At 32.8% G+C, this 19,057-nt stretch overlaps 2 protein-coding genes across 2 annotated transcripts in view; one reads left to right on the top strand and one right to left on the bottom strand.

Moving 5' to 3' along the window:
* The window catches only part of LOC139519895 (erythroid differentiation-related factor 1-like), a 495,405-nt gene that overhangs the window by 221,821 nt on the left and 254,527 nt on the right, over positions 1-19,057 (top strand). The gene's annotated exons all lie outside the window — the stretch shown is intronic.
* The window catches only part of LOC139519893 (dual oxidase 2-like), a 59,071-nt gene that overhangs the window by 25,352 nt on the left and 14,662 nt on the right, over positions 1-19,057 (bottom strand). Inside the window, exons 5-15 of the mRNA XM_071312184.1 lie at positions 18,056-18,275; positions 17,457-17,623; positions 14,873-14,978; positions 13,250-13,373; positions 12,660-12,771; positions 11,010-11,103; positions 9,343-9,530; positions 6,353-6,537; positions 4,694-4,815; positions 4,040-4,204; positions 888-1,001 (exon numbers count right to left, since the gene is read on the bottom strand). Of these exons, the coding sequence (XP_071168285.1) occupies positions 888-1,001; positions 4,040-4,204; positions 4,694-4,815; positions 6,353-6,537; positions 9,343-9,530; positions 11,010-11,103; positions 12,660-12,771; positions 13,250-13,373; positions 14,873-14,978; positions 17,457-17,623; positions 18,056-18,275 (1,597 nt within the window). The remainder of the gene's footprint in view (positions 1-887; positions 1,002-4,039; positions 4,205-4,693; positions 4,816-6,352; positions 6,538-9,342; positions 9,531-11,009; positions 11,104-12,659; positions 12,772-13,249; positions 13,374-14,872; positions 14,979-17,456; positions 17,624-18,055; positions 18,276-19,057) is intronic.

The raw sequence follows: 19,057 nt of genomic DNA, 5'->3' as shown, positions 1-19,057 counted from the left end.
GGTTTTAACTTAACTTTAGGTAACCAATACATAGTGGGGACCGAAAATGTTCAAAATATGCATGTAAAGAGGGGCGAAAGATACCAGAGGGACTGTCAAACTCATAAATCAAAAAATTTACTGACAACACCTGGCTAAAAACGAAAGAAGACAAACAAACAATAGAACACATGACACAACATAAAAAATTAAAGAATAAGTGTTGCTTATGTTATAACAAATCCGGTAAATAGTCTAATTCGGTAGGTCAAATTCATTAAAGGGAAGGGGATTGTAGTTACGACGTAAGGAACATATCCGATATCATTTGTGAAACGGTTATTCCATAACAGTCAACCAACTCGTGATGCCGTCCGTAAAATTTACGAAGGGATGATTTCAACTTCACCATTTGGAACTCTTGATTTAATAGCTTCTTTGTGAGCAGCAACCCTCTATAAAGAAAATCATGATAGGAAATGCAAACACAGGAATATCGCTGATACTGGTATAATGCATAATGAGCTATACTGGCTCATCTTGAATTCAAACTTGGGCCGATACAGAAGTGGCTAGTTAATAAAACAATATTGATAAATATTAACCTTTTATTGGGCTAGATAGCATTCGACCAACATTACAAAAAGGCAATGTTCCTATTTGTAAGACCGATGTGAAATACTTTTTTCAAAAATGTAAATCGTCAATTATCGAAAAGTTAATTAAATTGGTTACATATATTGCATATAATAGTCAAGGACTTATAGTTGTTGGTTTCTTTCTCTCTTGTGTAGAATATTTTCATTGGCTATCATTCCACATCGTCTTATTTTTTTTATTGTTTTCGTTGATGTCAATTTTATATCAAAGTGTAAAGCGTTCATAATTAAACTTAACGATTATTTTACCGGTAAAAGTATTTGGATCAGCAGTTTTTTGTCGTCTTGGTGCAAGTCTCTTCCTTGCTTCTGCAATTTCTTTCTGTTTTCTTTTGTTCAAAAACAACATTATCCCGATAGTGGCTGAAAGAGAAAACATTTTATTGACAGTACGTTATTTCTTCATAGTTATGAATATGTAATAATCATTGATAGTATTTATTGCATTTATTGGTAGCATTCGCTTAAGTTTATTACTTTAGAATAAATACTGTACGGCATATATAGTAAATAGTGAGAAAAAAAGATAAAACAGGTTCAATGCACCATTTTCTACATAAGAAAATGCCTGTGCCAAGTCAGTTATATGACAGCTATCCATCCGTTTGATTTGTTTGAGCTTTTGATTTTGCTATTTTATTAAGGACTTTCCGTTTTCAACTTCCCTCAGAGTTCAGTTTTTTTTTTGTGCACAGAGGAACGATTGTGTAGTATGCTCGAGTTTCTAATTGACAACATAATTGTTGAATTTGGAGGTAGACTTTTTCAACAAATTGTCGGCATTTCTATAAAAAAAAAAGTGCGCCTCTACTTGGCGAAATTTTCTTGTTTTCTTATTTGCATATGAATCAGAGTTCATTCAGACACTTGTCAAAAACAGGAAGATCAAAGAAGCCAGGTGATTTAATTTTACTTTCAGATATATTGATGATGTTCTTTCCATTAACAATCCAAATTTTTTTGATTAAATTCTTTCGATATATCCCCCAGAACTTGAAATTAAAGAAACAACAGACACAGCTTCCTCTGTCTCATTTTGAGACATATACCTCGAATTTGACATACACAGTCACCTTTGTACTAGAATCTTTGACAAAAGAGACAATTTTGATTTTAAAATAGTCAATTTCCACCACCGTAGTAGCAATATAAATTGAGAATATCAAATTCACCTGCATATGGGATATACACTTCCCAACTTATTCGGTATTCAAGAGCTTGGGGTTCTTACTCAGACTACTAAAACGTCATATGTCTGAGCAGAAAGTTGTTGAAACCAGTGGTTTGACAAAGAATGCTCGTCATTTTTCTAAAAAACAGTTCATCTCAACTTCACAAATAATACACGATGGTCTAGAAGTATAGATTCTTGGTATGGACATTTTTGTATTCTTGCCTTTCATTTTCGCTAATGTGCTTTGTCTATATGCCTTTTTATGTTTCTTTGATACATATATGACGTGGCTCTGTACTTACACATCCCGGCATTGCGTTATTCATTATGGTAAATTTGTGTGTTCTTATCTTTAGTTTAATGCTAATAGGCTTGGTCTTTATGCCCTTTTATCCTTTTTTTTTTACATATTGTTATTTTTCTATGGATTAAGATTATAACACAATTTTGACTGATGTACCCTTATTGTTAACATTTTTACCTATTATGTCTGTTTGTTTTGTTCACACATCGATGCAATATAATAGAAATTGATGCGACTGTCATACAAGTGAGCGGTTTAGCAAGCTTTAAAATAAGAAAATGCCTGTACCAAGTCAGAAATATGACAGTTGTTGTCCAGTAGTTTGATGTATTTGAGCTTTTGATTTTTCCATTTGATTAGGAACTTTCCTTTTTGAATTTTCCTCAGAAATCAGTATTTTTGTTATTTACATTTTTTATATCATATCACTGTTTTCATACTTTGCTTATTCAATTAAATATATTTTTTTGCACTTTACGTCATTAATTCGTATTTAAATAAAAAGTCTTGTTGTTTTATAAGAAAGATAAGGATCGAACAACTCTTTAAGAATTTTACAAGCAATTTTTCATGTAGTCAAATAGAAGAATTAGTATCATAAAAAATGATCTCATAAAACAGTCAAGATTCTATTAATCTGCTATCCACAGTTTTGACAATTAGAAATAAATCTTTTTTTTGTATAGTCTTGTTCAAATATGTCTTACTCTTCATATATTTCGAGTGTACTGTCATCAAATATCTTAATATTTAGAGTCACACTTCTATTGTTAAAAAGTGACCGAAGATACCATAGATGTATTTAAACTCATATTAAGTCGAAAATAAACTAACATAAAAAAAAAACCCATCGAAACAACGATAAACAACATAGAAAATAAAGACTGAGCAACTTAAACCCCACAAAAAACGAAGATCTTTTGTTCAAGATTTTATTCTTACAACATTTTTAACACACGATAGACTTGAAAGTGAAGAATATCCTATTACAAATCATAATAGCTATGAACTAATGTGCATATATAACAGAAATGAAATTTAATTTGCCTTCAGTAATTAATGATATATTGGAGATAATAAATTGACTAATAGTCCAATGTTCATATGATGCTTGTTTGCACGACTGTCATTCTACATAAGGAAATCCCTGTACCAAGTTATGAATATGACAGTTGTTTCCCGTTCGTTTTGTGTGTTTGAGCTTTTAATTTTGCCATTTGATAAAAGACTCTCCGTTTTGAATTTCCTTTGTTCAGTGTTTTTGTTATTTTACTTTTTACAGATAAAGTTCTCTTCCTACAGTAAATATCCATAAAATGGAAAACGTCCAGTATCTTGTATTATTGTATGACATTATATATAACATTCAATTTGCTGTAGAAATGATTAACTAAACAGTTCTAGTCACAATTGTTTGCTTAATTTGATCGACAAATAACGTCAAGCCTCAAATCTTATATTTGAAAGCATAGTTAAAAAAACACTTTATGATTTAAAATAGGTTATGTTTTAAATAGACCTTAACTATAACCACAGACATTCGACTGATGAGTTTTAATGTCACTTTGGTATTTTTTTCACATCTCTTTGACGTATGTTTTAAGTTGAACGACGAATGATAAAGTTGTATTAAGTTTACAACTTACAGTAACTATGAATTATTGATTGGAAAAAAATGACCAGGTCAAAAGACGCATTGGTAAGTCTGTTTATATAAATAAATTTAAATCGTATAATTAATAGCCGCTTTTTATTCTAGAAACTATAATTAAAACGTGTTTTGAAGAGCTAGCAATGGGTATGTTCTTGTGTGCAAATGTTGAATAGCTTATATAAGAAATAAACTTGTGTGTACTAGCCTTTTTCTGTAAAAAAAAAAAAAGAGAAGAGGATAGTGATATCACAATGAAGTATTTCACTTACCAGGGACACATAGCCCAAGGAAAATAAATGTTAACGGAAAAGAAACTTCACTTCCAGAGAAATAATCATAGTGTTGTAATCTGGTGCAGTTTTCTATGGTGGGGATCGACTGTTCCGTCTGGTTTGAGTCTGCCTTTAATTGGCTTGGTTGCGGGCATGGATCATCTAAAAAAAAGAAACAAATAAAGAATTAATTAATTTGCTATTTAATACACTTGCAACATTAAATACTTTATTAAAAGAACCAAACAGGAAAACTAAACAAAAGCACAAAAAAAACCCAAACCGACTGCTTTATTCATGACAGAAAATAGACAGCTTCTTTTCTCGGTCTGTTCGTTTCATCCTCATTCAAGGACATAACGATTATAATGAGTTTTTTCTTTGTGCATAAAGACCGTAGATAATTGCATATCGCTTGTTTCTCTTCTATATTATAGTTTATCAATATGAGTAATCCCTTCAAATCTACAAGACAAGATCAAGAAGATTCTAATTTTATCATTATCATTTCTTAATATCCTATCTGAAAATAACTATACTGAGAACGTGCAACAAGTGTCTTTGTATATCATTATGGGCAGTGGTAAAGGACTACGGAAATGATTTCTGGTTTTGTTTTGAAAATTACTTTTATAAATACGATGTTCTTACTGAAACTTGAAAAAACGTCTGGTGGAAGTTCGCTGCTTGGTATTGTTGTCACTTTCAAAATTATGTCTTTCAAGGTTACACTGTTTATTTCTGCAATCGTTGCGTCATCAAACTGTCGAAATCTAAATGAATTTTGAAATCAACTGTTACTGTTTGAAAAGATAAAGTTAATAATATGCCTAACTTGAAGAACCGACTAATACTTTAGACTAATTAATAAAATTTTAGGCATATTATGTATCCTGTTTGTCATAAATCGTTTTTTTGTATTTATGTATTTCAGATAATGCATGCAAATACTAGAAGTTAAAAATTGACCGGGAAGAATTATTCACTTTTCAGCCATGACACAACACAGCGACGATGACAATATCCAACGTTAACACAGCATGAGCTTGGTGACTCAATTTATCATTCATTTGTAATAATAATGTATTCAGTTTGATTATTGAACATAAGTATAACTTCTTGCTTGATATGTATATTTTGTTTCATGTTTATTATTATGTTTATTGTTGATTTACTGAAGGTGTGAGTTTGAGTCCGAGTTTCATGTGACCTATTGAAACATTTCCCTTTTTTCAACTAACTTCTCGTGCCTCGACTCAGTAGCCAACAATCACGCGGGTGGTCCACTGGCACGCATAGACAACCCGGTGAATCTTAGCTTTGTCCTTTCGATAATCTGTATTGTTCAAGTAGAGCATAATAACTGGTCGAAGACAAAGTCCTGGAGCTAAATTATTTTTGAAAGCTTACATTATACCGTATCTGTAGTATCGCTGGTTCCATGAAATTATAATTGAAATCTAGTTTGATAGTACACTATAAATAACAGCTGAAAAAATATATGACAAAGACAAGGCCTAACATAATAGCCCATGCATATAAGGTAAAATTTGCCTGAGGGAGTTGAAACCGTAAGTTTCTTTATAATTCATCATTTTGTAAACGGAACATTTAAGAAAGGTATGTCATAAATCGTGTCAATTCTAAAGTACTGGCCACTGAGCTGATGATACCTTATGGGACTGAGTACACCAGCAGAGGTAAAAATGTAATGAATGAACATCTATTCAATCATTTGCACGCGTCCGAAAAACTTTTCGGGATTTAAACATGTTTATGAGCTCTCAATGCCCCTCCCAAGTCGTGACAGTCAATAAATTGTAAAAGGCTAAACTCAATAGATCGGTTCGAATAACCAGAAATAAAGACTTGCGCCAGAGGAGCATGATACTCCCGTCGCTTTTCAAAAAATAAAGTTTCATGAATCCAAAATGTCGTCTCAAAAATTGTTCTAAAAAAACTAACGGGAGGTAATTTTATTAGATATTTACCTGTCATCAAAGTTTTATGAATACTTCTCAAAGCACTTTTGAGTTATTGTCTAAAAACTCAAAAATCCCAATTATTTTAATGAATACAATCCCAGAACTCTTAAACGTTACCATACGTCAATAGATATAAACAAATCACCAAGTTTTCAAGTTGTTAATTTCTGTGTCATTTTAGTCTTTTGTGGAGAGTTTTCTCATTGGCATTCATACCACATCTTCTTTTTATGTTGACGGTATACATTCCTACGTCACGTAAACAGGCGTATATGTTTTTCGTGTTATGGCATCAACTTTTAACTCGTATATAAAGAAGTATTACCTTTCATCTGTATTTTCATACCAAAACCTATCCCCATGTCGAATACGTAAGAACTGTTCAAGAAGTATGTTTCTAAACAATGGCCCTGGTCCATCAAATGTTGTTTCTAACATTCCCCCAACAAAGAGATCAAGTTCATCAGGTGCTGAACTGTTTCCATATAAACTTCGTACTCTTTCAATTGCCTAATTATAGCAAAATAATACAATAAATATACATTTATATATAAAGACTTGATACTCATGTCTGAGTACTTCACTGTCGGATCCCTATGCAAGTTTGTAAGTTTAAAAACTGTCTATCCATATTTCAATTTGATTGGCAGTGATAAAAAACAACGTGCGAATTATTTCTCTTCTCAATCAATAGGTTTAATTATGTTAAATGTAACAAAAGTTCAAATACGACTGTTATACGAGACCTGCTCATTAGAAAAAAAAGAAGAAAAAAAAGGTTTATTTGTTTTAGTTGATTTGTTTCATAAACTAGTCTCCCAAAAGTCTGTGTCGCTCACCTGTATCTACTGTAGTTTTGGAAATCATGTTAAGTTCATAATATATAGTATTAGATACCCTTATAATAATTGAGGTCAATTTTAGTTTAATTTGGCCCTGCAGTTAAATTAAAAGCAGGCTATCCCATCGTAGTCTTAATGAATAGGTAATGAAGACCCCTCGTCATTATTTAATTTAGTTTTCAAGTTGTAGACAAGTGAAATTGTTTTGTTTCACAATTGCCCTTTAAATTTCTATAGTAAACCCCTATGTTGTATTTTAGCCATGGTGGCCATGTTGGTTAGATGGCAGGGTCATCGGTTACATTTTTCAATCAATATAACCTTTTGAAAATTTGGATATTAAGTTAGTTTAAATCTATTTGGCCCAGTAGATTAAGTGGAGTAAAATATTACAAAAATATAAGAAAAATAGTTAAAAGTTGACTAGTAAGGGCAATAACTCCTTAAGTGGTCAATTGAACATTTTGTTCATATTGTTTTATTTGTAAATCGTATCTTGCTGAACATTATTGCTGTTTACAATTGATCATTTTCAAAATAATATTTACTCGCACCCGCAACTGAAAGTGATTAATATAAGTTGCAAAACTTGTTTCCCAATCCACTATAAATAAATATGTTTAAACTAAACTAACTAAGAGAGTTATTAACAAAGGGACCAAAATATAGAATTTCCCAGTCCATCAACTGGAAAACAACTTCAGGTTATTGATGGATGAAATTGAATACTATAGCAGAAATGGATAAAGAGCGAGCCAAATAAACCTTAACTAGACATTTGGTCTGAATGAATCAAAGCTGTTCTATCATACATTCAGAAAGAAACGCATTCTGAAACTACGATGTACTATGAGCACAAGGTTTTTCTTACCCATTCAAGAGCCCGGATGTTGTGGATGCTTTATCCTCATTGCAGGACGAATTTGTCGTTTTTCCAGCATATAAAGCCATTAATATTAATGTGTTAAATAATATATAAAAACCATCACTTGGAATGTCTCATAAAAGGGGTGCTTCAAACAGCAAAACTGGTAATCATACATAGTCATTAACATCATTTAAAAAGGATGAAATTTTACAAAATAATAAATCTGTCCTTCTTTCTTTACATCAAAGAAACGAAGAGAAAATCTACCGTTATTATCAAAACTTCACAAAACTCCTTGTAAAGAACGATAAATGGCTGAGTCATCAAGAAATCGACTAAACATCTTTATTTAGTGCTAACTACTATTCTTTTTTTACAGTAAATACTTATCAAATGTACCAGGATTATAAGTAAAAGATGGCCTTCAAAGTATTGTGATGAGATATGTACAACCAATGGTGTCAATTAGATGTGAATTTCTAAAACAAATCTAAAGATCTACTGCTAAATCTTAGATCACAATCTCAGCAATCTTGCAGCAGCATTTAGTTTCGATTTCTTCTACGCTTTACACAACTATTCTCATGCCCAATGGAATGATCGACTTCAACATCTAATTTAACATAGTCTTTTCTATGAAAATGGGTATCGTGGATATAAATTTCTCGTTTAGGTTAAGATAATAGTAATAAAAGGGGCACTCGATACGAGATCTATAAAAAATCTAAAGAATGATTTTTTTTTTTTGTTCAATCATTAATGAAAGTGAAAGATTGAAATAATAATTTGTGTTTAGCAGCCAGTATAGTCCAATTTTGTCAAATTAAGCTAGGAAACATTGATTTTGAATTATTCACTTGCAAGTGCATAATTCAACCTCATTAACCCGTATTCATGTGAATTTGAAAACTAGTGCCACTTTAAGGACCACACTGATTCTATAAGAAAATACACTGAAGCCGAAATTATCAAAATACTGGACTTATTGATCGAAAAAATATTTGTTGAGTTTGGAGAATTGATACTCAAACTGATAGTCAGAATTCCAATTGGTACCAATAATACAACCCTACTGGCCGAATTTTTTTTGTACTTTGAAGCAGAATTTATTCAGGACTTTCTAAAAGACAAAAAGACAAAACGAAAAAGCACTTTGCGAACTTCTATAATTATTGATGATGTTCAATCACTGAATAACCCATATGTCAGTCAGTACTTACATCTCATATATCCCTGTGAACTTGAAATTAAGGATATTACGGATACCAGAAAACCTTCTACATGCCCAGGTCTTTTCCTCAATATTCACACGGATGAACGACTTCACACTACAATTTATGACAAACGGGATGATTGCAACTTCCCAATTATCAATTTCCCATTTCTCAGCAGTAATATACCCTCTGCCCCTCAGTGTGGTTTTTACATATCTAAGTTTAACCTTTTGCTCGTTTATGTTATCGTATAAATTTCCCTTTGGTATCTTTTGCGTCTTTTTTTCTGATATAACTATTTACAATTTGTACAATTAGCTCAGAAAGAGAAAGATAGGCATTAATGATGCTTTCTTAAAACAGATATTTTTTTAGTTTACTCAATACTAACATCGATTAGGCTTTGGTTGATTTTTCCGCTATTAACAGTTAAGTTGTTGATTCCCGTCCAGTCCACACGGGGTAATCCATAAGCCTGTCGGATGTCGTTATATCCAGGAAGACCATGATCTCTAGCTCTCTGTATATTTAAAGCTGCCAAATCGCGCCGAGAAAAATCCAGAGTTCCAAATAAATGCTCTAAAAAAGAAGGTTTTTTAATAAAAAAAAATAGGTAAAAAAGATTTTCATTCCCTAATGTTAATTTTTCTTGAAACGGTTATTCCATAACGGTCAACCAACTCGTGATGCGTCCGTATTTACGAAGGGATGATTTCAACTTTACCATTTGGAACTCTTGGTTTAATAGCTTCCTTGTGAGCAGCAACCCTCTATCAAGAAAATTCATGATAGGAAATGCAAGCACGGGAATATCGTATCAATTGGGTGATATATACCCCGTATGCAGGTGCTGCTGGAATGTTGCTACTTAGAAATGGAAAGTTCCTTCACAATTACAATTGGAAAGCTAATATCATTTTTTTTGTCGTAAAGTTTTGTTTTCAACCGACCCTCATTGTCAATAAATGTTCACTTCTGTTTCTCGTACTATGAACAACTGAATTATTTAGTTTGCAAAAAATAAATTCGTTCTCCACATATTTTCTTTTACCTGTGTACAATTTTCTATTTGGTGGCAAGGTTATTTGTTCCTTACTGTAATTATTCAACATTGAACAACTGTATACTTCTGTTGCCTTTATTTATTCACCCCATTATTTTATTGATTTTGTATTAACATCTTCCCTGCATTTGTTTGCATCTATCCTAAATCAGGAACCCGCCGTTTGTTGATGTGGTTCATAAGTGTTTCTCGCTTTTTTATATAAATTATACCGTTGGTTTTCCCTTTTGAATGGTTTTACTGAAGTAAGTTTTATTGCCCATTTATAGCTTACTGTTCGGTATAAGCCCAGGCTCCGTGTTGAAGACCGTACTTTGACCTATAATGGGTGTTTGAACTACTTTTGGATACACTTGGTGCTGTAAATTCACGAACATATGCGACAATAAATATCAGGGCAAGTTTCGTTACATGAAAGAATACGTTTTTGATACGCCATGTGTGCGTTTTATACGTTCACAGAGCGCTGAAACTATGTTACAAACACGCCCCGCATACATCCAATAAAAAGTCAAAGTCAAAGTCAAACGTATTGAGGCGTATACAACGTGTTCCAAACGTGTCTGTAGCGTTTGCAACGTGCTTGTAACGTATATAGTACGTGCGTGTAGCGAACAGGTATACACTTGACAAATGCTAGAGCTAGATGAAAGTGTTTACGCCGCATAAAAATTTCCTGGAGTTAAAACGTTCACCAAGCATATACCTCTGCATTTCGTCGTACTTCAAACTTAAACAACGCGCGTCTAACGATTGCTATAGTGTTCTTCTTGCATGCACCTAACATAAACGGACTTAGGTCAATTTTCTCTGTACGTCTGGTACACGTTGGTCTGTACGCTAATGTGTGACGCCGGCATAAACTACCGAATAAGACTAATAGTAGGGTTTGTATCTACAGGCGGTGGCTACTAAGAGTACACGGCGGGTGCCAAGCGTACAGAATTTTCATGTTCATTGAAAAAAAGAAAACAAAGACCGCCATATCAAATTACCTCTAAGATCAGGAACTAAAATGTGGTCTTCCTGCTCGCTCAATGTGGATGTCATCCCACGTATGAGTCCTTCTATATTCGGGCCAACTGATTCCTATAATAACAAATCATGAAAAAAGTTACGTCTTTCTCAACAATATCTATAACTTTGCAGTATTAATTTTAGTTTGATAAAATTGAGAATGGAAATGGTGAATGTGCCAAAGTACAGACAACAGCCGAAGGCCACCAATGGATCTTCAATGCAGCGAGAAACTCCCGCACCCGGATGCGTACTTCTATGGCCCTAAACAAAAATGTATACTAGTTCAGTAAAAATGGATGTCATATTTAACTTCGAAATATACACAAGAAACTAAAATTAAAAATCATACAAGTCTAACAAAGGCCAGAGTCTCCTGACTTGGGACAGGCTCAAAAATGCGTCGGGTTAACCATGTCTTTTTTAAATCTCCCTCTTCTCCTATACCTCTAGCCAATGTAGAAAAACAAATACACAACACACACAACAATACGCACAGTAAAACTCAGTTCAAAAGAAGTCCGAGTCAGCTATTGTACTACTCAGGATTTTTTGCCAGCATATTTTACCGGTCGTTTTGATTGACCGGTTTTTAAGGGACTTGGACTTTTTTTAACTATCCTACCACTTTGCAAATGCAACTCCTCTAAGACCATTTGATGAAAAGCTTTCATACTTGTTTGGATTAATAAAGTATGTGTATATTAAGCTTTAATTGATAATAACCTCAAAGCAAACGAATTATGAGAATATGCAGAACTATATTATCAATTATATGCAAAGTTTTAGTGGAATGTGGAAACAAATTCAATATCAATAAACTCGACGAAATTTAGTATATACGCCAGACGCGCGTTTCGTTTACAAAAGACTCATCAGTGACGCTCGAATCCAAAAAAGTTAAAATGGCCAAATAAAGTACGAAGTTGAAGAGCATTGAGAACCAAAATTCCTAAAAGTTTTGCCAAATACAACTAAGGTGATCTATGCCTGAGGTAGAAAAGCCTTAGTATTTCAAATGGCAATACTTGTTTTTAAAATCATAAAAGGATATAGTTCCTAATCGAGAAAACTTCCGTAGCCAAAATCAATTTTTTTTTCTCGTTTGAATTGTTTCACATTTAGTTCTTTCTGGGGTCATGCATAACTTGCTATATGGTTTGCCTTTTAATAAAGGTCGTATGGTAAACTAAAGTTACTAACATAAAAGTCATTTGGTTTCTAGTGGATAGTTGTTTCAATAGCAAAAGAGGGACGAAAGTTACCAAAGGGACAGTCAAACTCATAAATCTAAAACAAACTGACAACGCCATGGCTAAAAATGAAAAAGACAAACAGAAAAACAATAGTACACATGACACAACATAGAAAACTAAAGAATAAACAACACGAACCCCACCAAAAACTAGGGGTGATCTCAGGTGCTCCGGAAGGGTAAGCAATCATACCACATCGTATTTAATCAATCTTGTTTGTAATGTTTGATTGTAGCGCCTCAGCCTCAGGATTTTTTCTTAATAGTTTTTAAAAAATACAAAAAAACATACACGATAATGAATTTGTGCTTTTTATGAAATTTTCAGGAAACAACATTTAACTATTTTACCAGAATTTCAATAAGAACATACCTGACCAACCCAGTAGGCATTACATAGTCTGATGGCATGAACTTTGTGCGATGTTGGAGAAGATACTGTGTGATTTTGGTATCGAGAAGGACAATCACTTGTACCTGCACCCCTGTAAAATAGCCAGATAATAGAGATATATTCTAAATACTTGCCCTGAAAAATGTGTGTGATATAACACCTTTATGACGAAATTATGGTTTAAAAGCGTGTGGGTAATTGTGTGACTTCAAATCCTTACTGATAAATATTAATGGTTTCACAATTTTATAGAAATAACGTTTGTTTGGTTTTTCATTTCTTTTCCATTCAGAGTAAGACTGTCAAAAAATTGTATCAAATGTTCCAGCTCTGTCATATATGTAGTATTGAGTAAAAAATAAAATAAACACAAACGTGCACACTAATTTTTTTATATTTTTTTACAAATCTGTCATAATTACATGGAATGTAAAAGTCAGGTTGGAATCGTGGTTTTTATATTCGAGTTTATTGATCGAATTTTTAGCTAAATAGGGCAAAGAAAAACTGCAAACATTCCGTAAAATGATGTTGAGTAAAATATTTGTGTACATATCAATTCACATTACCTAGTCCAGATGCCCGGTGTAACTACCGTATGTCCCCATCGCATGGCAGCAGTTTGGAATTCCTGGGTAATACCAGGGTGTATTTCTGAACTGTAACCACTGAAGCAAAACTGTTCTTCACAAGCTGGTTAAAAATATAAGAGACTTGTTTTAAGAAAGTGAAAATATGGAAAGCATCTGGTAAATTTTATATAATATTTTTTTGATTAATTTAAATCAGTCCTCAGTTCTTTACCTCTCTTGATAATACAATTGCTATGCAAAAAGTTGTTACATTTATAAATGGACCGTTCCACTCTAAACTCTAAACTATTTGGTTTGAGAGGTGCTAGCCTTTAATATATCGGTCGAATAATTTGGTATCGTTCATGGTACTCCGTCTTTAGTTTTCTATGTTTATGGTTATAGACTGTGTATTGTCTGTTAGTCGTATATTGTTTTTTGCAATGTCGTTATATTTTCTTAGACTTATGACTTTGTTTATCCCTTGGATTTATTCTGTCTCTCTAATACGATGAAAATAAAATGAAATCATTAAATTAAACAGAATTTTTATATTCGTAATTTTATTTGGCCAAAACATTCCCAAAGTAAATATATTGTATACAAAATACAACATCTATGACGAGAAATTATGTGCTCTATGACGCAATGTGAAACTGCAAAGAAAAACAAATTAAAGGTTTGGTTTAGTATCTCTAGCATAAAAATAAAATTCTAATGCAACAACGTTTGTAACGTTCATTTTGATTGGATAACGTCACTTTCTTACATGGCATCAATTGACAATTGATGCTATGGGACGTACGCGCAAGCGCAGACGGCATATGACAGATTTTAAATACATGTTTTAACGTTGTTTTCTGTCAGTTTCATTAGAATGGAGATAACAATATTGTATTTTAAGCTCCGACGGCATCAATTGGGGATTTGATGGTCGCAAATACCCGTTTACTGTCTCCGCTAACGCGTCGCCAGTAAACTTAATTTGCGACCATCAAATCCCCAATTGATGCGGTCGGAGCTTAAAATACAATACAGTTATCTCCTAATTGTAAAAGCATTCGATTTTAAGTATGAGAAAATAAAATCTGCATCGCTTAATAAAATGTGCATCGTAAACACTTTCACACCCAAATAGAATCACAAAAAAAGCATTTCATTTTTGAATACAACCGAAAGTATCGTATTTGAAAGTAAAACACAAATCAATACGGCTAGAATTCAAATATGATAATAATTCACAATTGTCACAATGTGCTTAGGATGGTATCCAGTGTTCTTCTTTTCAAAATCTTGTACAGAAGGATTTTAAAAGGTGTTTTTTTTTTTTTATATGTGTGCTAAATACAACTATCATGGTATGAAAAGGTTTAACATTTTATAAATTAAGGAGATGGCTGTAACGGGCTCTTTGATAAAAAAAAAATATATTGCAGTGGTATTTAAAGTATTTGGAGCATTCAGTTTTATCTCACGTTGTTAAAATTGATGACGTGAAATTTTGTTAATTTTCAATATTATGGTTGAATTTGCTGAATTTGAAATGTGATGATTATAATTATGGTGTATCCATTTGTTACAGGTTTAAAAGTAATGTGTCAGCAACAAAAAGATACATACGTTCTGATCGATCTCTATAATAACTGGGAACTTTGAAAAAGGTGTTGTTGTTTGCTGGGTCTTCTATTTGAAGCCATCTTGGTAACCAATCATACATAATAATTTTCTACAATTATTTTAAAAGAAGGTATAGAAAGTGATAAATATAAAACGAAGTTTGAAATTAGTTTTTAGTTTTATCAATAATTTCAATGAACTATAATTATTGTTTGTTTTTTAATATATGCCGTGCAATATTGTAGTACAGCTCTTTTTTCAGGAAAGAACTCTGACTTAAAAGTGACAGGGGGGTATGAGGTTTGCTTCAATTATTAATTTCATTTTATAGCATTTAGTGTTGCCTCAAATGTAAATAGTTTCGCTATCAGTATAAAATTTCTATTATTTATTATATCAGCAACCAAATAGACATATACCTAGGAGTTCGACCATTATCAATATGAAGTTGCATGTATGTACTGAATTTGAAGTTCGACTAAACTATTCAGTATTCAGCGACACGAAGGCAAAATTATAATTGACCAATGAAATAAAAAAAAATGGTGAATATAAAGTCAAAGTGACAACAATCCAAAGAGGATAAAATATCACCAAAGGGCATGGTTTTTTCAACAACGGCCATGGCCATGGCAGCTTCATACCAAAGGGTAAGCTGAATATGGTCCCTTACTATAAACACAATTATTTACTGGTTAACCGAATATTTAAAAACTGGATGGGGTCAACAAAGGAACCTAGGCTAGGAGAGGAGGAATGATTACAATTTATATATAGGTGGGCCTTTCCCCCTCAATTTTTACTGTAAAAGCAGGGATGAGGGTAAATGTCAAGGCTAGGGGAATGGTTGTATTTTTTCATAGTTTTGTTTCCCCTTTGTTTATTTATAGCCCATGCACTTCTTGAAAAAACTTCCTATGCTAGGAAGGGTTCCTGCTTGTGTAGATTAAAAGGGTTTAAATAGTTGTTTTTTTTCTTATCCTGGCCTTGTCTCTCTAAGCTCATGACCAGACAAAAAGGCAGCTTATGTTTCCAGTGGGGGGGGGGGGGGGTTCCATAATACGTTATAAAATAAGGAGGCATTGACAGCCATAAGAAGGGAACCGCTACAGTCATGTGATTCCCTATATAATCAATTTTCATCAAAGTTCAAATGAAGTGGATATATCAATTACGGGCAACCGTACGTGGCTTTCGACAATGAGAAAACCAAATACAATATAATCGGCTATATAAGGGCATACAATACAGTTACAGGGGAGGTAATGACGTTGCTAACGTAAAATGTTATTTTCGCGACGTCAAACTGTGACATATCGGGAAAAGATGCATTTTTCGACTGATTTTTATCAATCAAACTGATTTAATTTGAAAACGAGTGCATGGACCCCTATTTTTCAAAATGACATTTTGTTTCATTTTCCAGGGAGATTATGTGGACTAAATTTTATAAAACTGTAAATAGTGCATTTTTTTTAATTTTGATAAATGTACAGCAAAAAATGAAGTTTTTTTCTCAATTCATGACCATTTGATAAATATAAGTTATTTCTAAATAAAAAATGCATAATTTTTAGAATACTTATAAAATACAGAAATTACAAATTACTTAACAAAATACAATATGTGTTTTATCTTTTAAAACAAAAACGTTATGTCTTTCTTTCGAAAGGAAAAATACGGCCACAAATCCGAATTTTGAGCAAATACACAAAATTTCGACCTCATTTAACTCAAAAAGTAGCACATGGAGGTATATTTTTTTTACATATTTGATAAAATCAGTCCTCTATGGAAATGTTCATCAAACTGTAAATACAGGATCAAAACTGTATCGTATGCCCATAAGGCCCCGATATAAAATGTTTGGATAGATTATTTTTGAGTTTTTTTATGTTGTTTCCAGATTTTTGTTTCTTGGTATTCATGGTTAATGATGCCCCTTTCCGCTGCTTTTTTACTTTTTGTAAAATCTGGCAATACAATTACAATTAAGATCAATATTGATATATTTTTATTTATCCTATTTCGATAAGCAATATCGCAAGATAGACCTACAAGCTGAAAAAAAACCATCTTTTATGCACTTGTAAATTGTCTGAAAATGCCTCAGAGTGCACCATTTTCCATGTCAGGTCAGAAATATTCGGGAGGATCAGGCCCTCCAAGGACCCCCCCAACCTGTTTTTGTGTTTGCCCACCACCTTTTTTTCTCATCCGCTCCAAATAAGTAAACCATTTATTTATATATTAAAAACTCATCTGGACTACTTTGTAGTAGTAAGATGACAATAAAAAAAAAATTGTTTTCAATAGTTAGTGAAAAAAAAATGTTTTTGATTGGCCCTGAAAAAATTACAAGTTGTTTTGGCTAAAAGTTGAAAAAAAAGTTTGTCTCAGAAAAAAATTCTTTTCAATTCGAGACGATTTTCAAATAAAAGAATGTCATTTAGTTTAAGCGGTGATCAATGAAGAGTGTACGGTGTCAGACATATTTTGAAAACTTATTCTATTTTATCGGCTCCAATCACATCTTCATCAACTCGTGTTTGCTTTTTAAACCTACCGATTAACATCCAAATATTACCTGATGGTAAGCTATCACCAGTCTTCTTGCTTCATTAAATAGTACTTCATCGTTCCAATCCTTATGCTTAGCTTTTAGATCGCTTGCCACATAATTATGCCATCGAAAGAATAAAACACCGAAAGTAAGGAGAAAGGGATTCTCAAAACCACGAGGATTTCCAATCCCTGTAAATATATTTAATGAAACTTACATAACAAATAGTTTCATTACAAAAATCTGATTACATCATTCTCTACGAACCAACTACAAAATGTATTACTATAGTCTATAGATTATAATGAAACGTGTGCGAATTGATATTGTGACAATATAAAAAAGAAGATTGTGGTATGATTGCCAATGAGACAACTCTTCACAATAGACCAAATGACACAGAAAGCAACAACTATATAGGTCATCGTGCAGTCCATTTATTACCACTAATAACTATAACATAAAATTGAGATGGGAAATTGGGAATGTGTCAAAGAGACCACTACTCGACCATAGAACAGACAACAGCAGAAGGTCACCAATAGGTCTTCAATGCAGTGAGAAATCCCCGCACCTGGAGGTGTCCTTCAGCTGCATTATTTGTTAAGCTAGTCAAAACTTACTCCAAAATCGATTGACAGGTCTAAGAAAGTGGTCCCTTGGAGCCGGAGGATTGGCAAAAGGAAGACGAATGTCATTTACTGCTGGAAAGCTTGCGTTGATGTCAGCCGTTGAATCATTAGTTTTCAATCGTCCATCTTTGAATTCTCTTATAGCATCAGTCCATGCCTTGCCAGGTCCATACATCAATGTTCCATCAATGTATGGTGAAATTTCATTTAGCTGTCAGAATATAGGAACAGAATTATTACCCCAAAAGTGTTTGCATTTGAAAAATAGAAGAAAAAAACGTTATTAAATAAGTTTCTCAAGAAAACTCGATAATCGCCGATATGTTTTCCGTATGTAGTGAATTCAGCGTGACCTTTTTTTGTTAAAATCTGGTGATCGCAATACGCATGGATCTGTTATTTAAAAAAAAAACCTATTAACTTATTGTATATGTTGTACGCGTGCTCAATATCCATGCTTCTATGTTGATTGTTTACTATAAAGGTGACAATCGGTTAACTACGTCTTCCAAACACGGTTAATAATTAGCTGCCATATTTTCACATCAGAACAAACCGAGAGAAATATTTGTTGACAATTATACGATATGGATGCGTAAAAAAATGTAAAATCGTGCACAGAAGACTAAGTTTTACGATATATATGCATTGGTTCAAGAATTGGTTAACCTTATTTTTCACCAGTCAATCGTTTCATATGACTTTAATTACTCATCCAGATCTATTGAATATAACAACCTTTGATTTGTCTATATTTACTGATAAATTCCATGTGTCACAATGATGTTAAGATAGTCGGTAAGATAAGTTCGTTACACAGTGCTCTAGTAACCTACATAGTGATACTATGTTTTCAATAAATTCCATATGAGGTTTAGGATTCGCTCTCATCACGTGTGGAATATACTGACCCTATAAACATTGTAGTAGGTCACTAGTATACAATGTAACTAACTATATCCTTGCAATATCAGTCAGAAAATCGCACAACAG

The sequence above is a fragment of the Mytilus edulis genome, chromosome 4, assembly GCF_963676685.1.
Source record: "Mytilus edulis chromosome 4, xbMytEdul2.2, whole genome shotgun sequence".
NCBI classification, from domain to species: Eukaryota; Metazoa; Mollusca; class Bivalvia; order Mytilida; family Mytilidae; genus Mytilus; species Mytilus edulis.
This window is presented reverse-complemented; position numbering and strand designations above follow the sequence as displayed.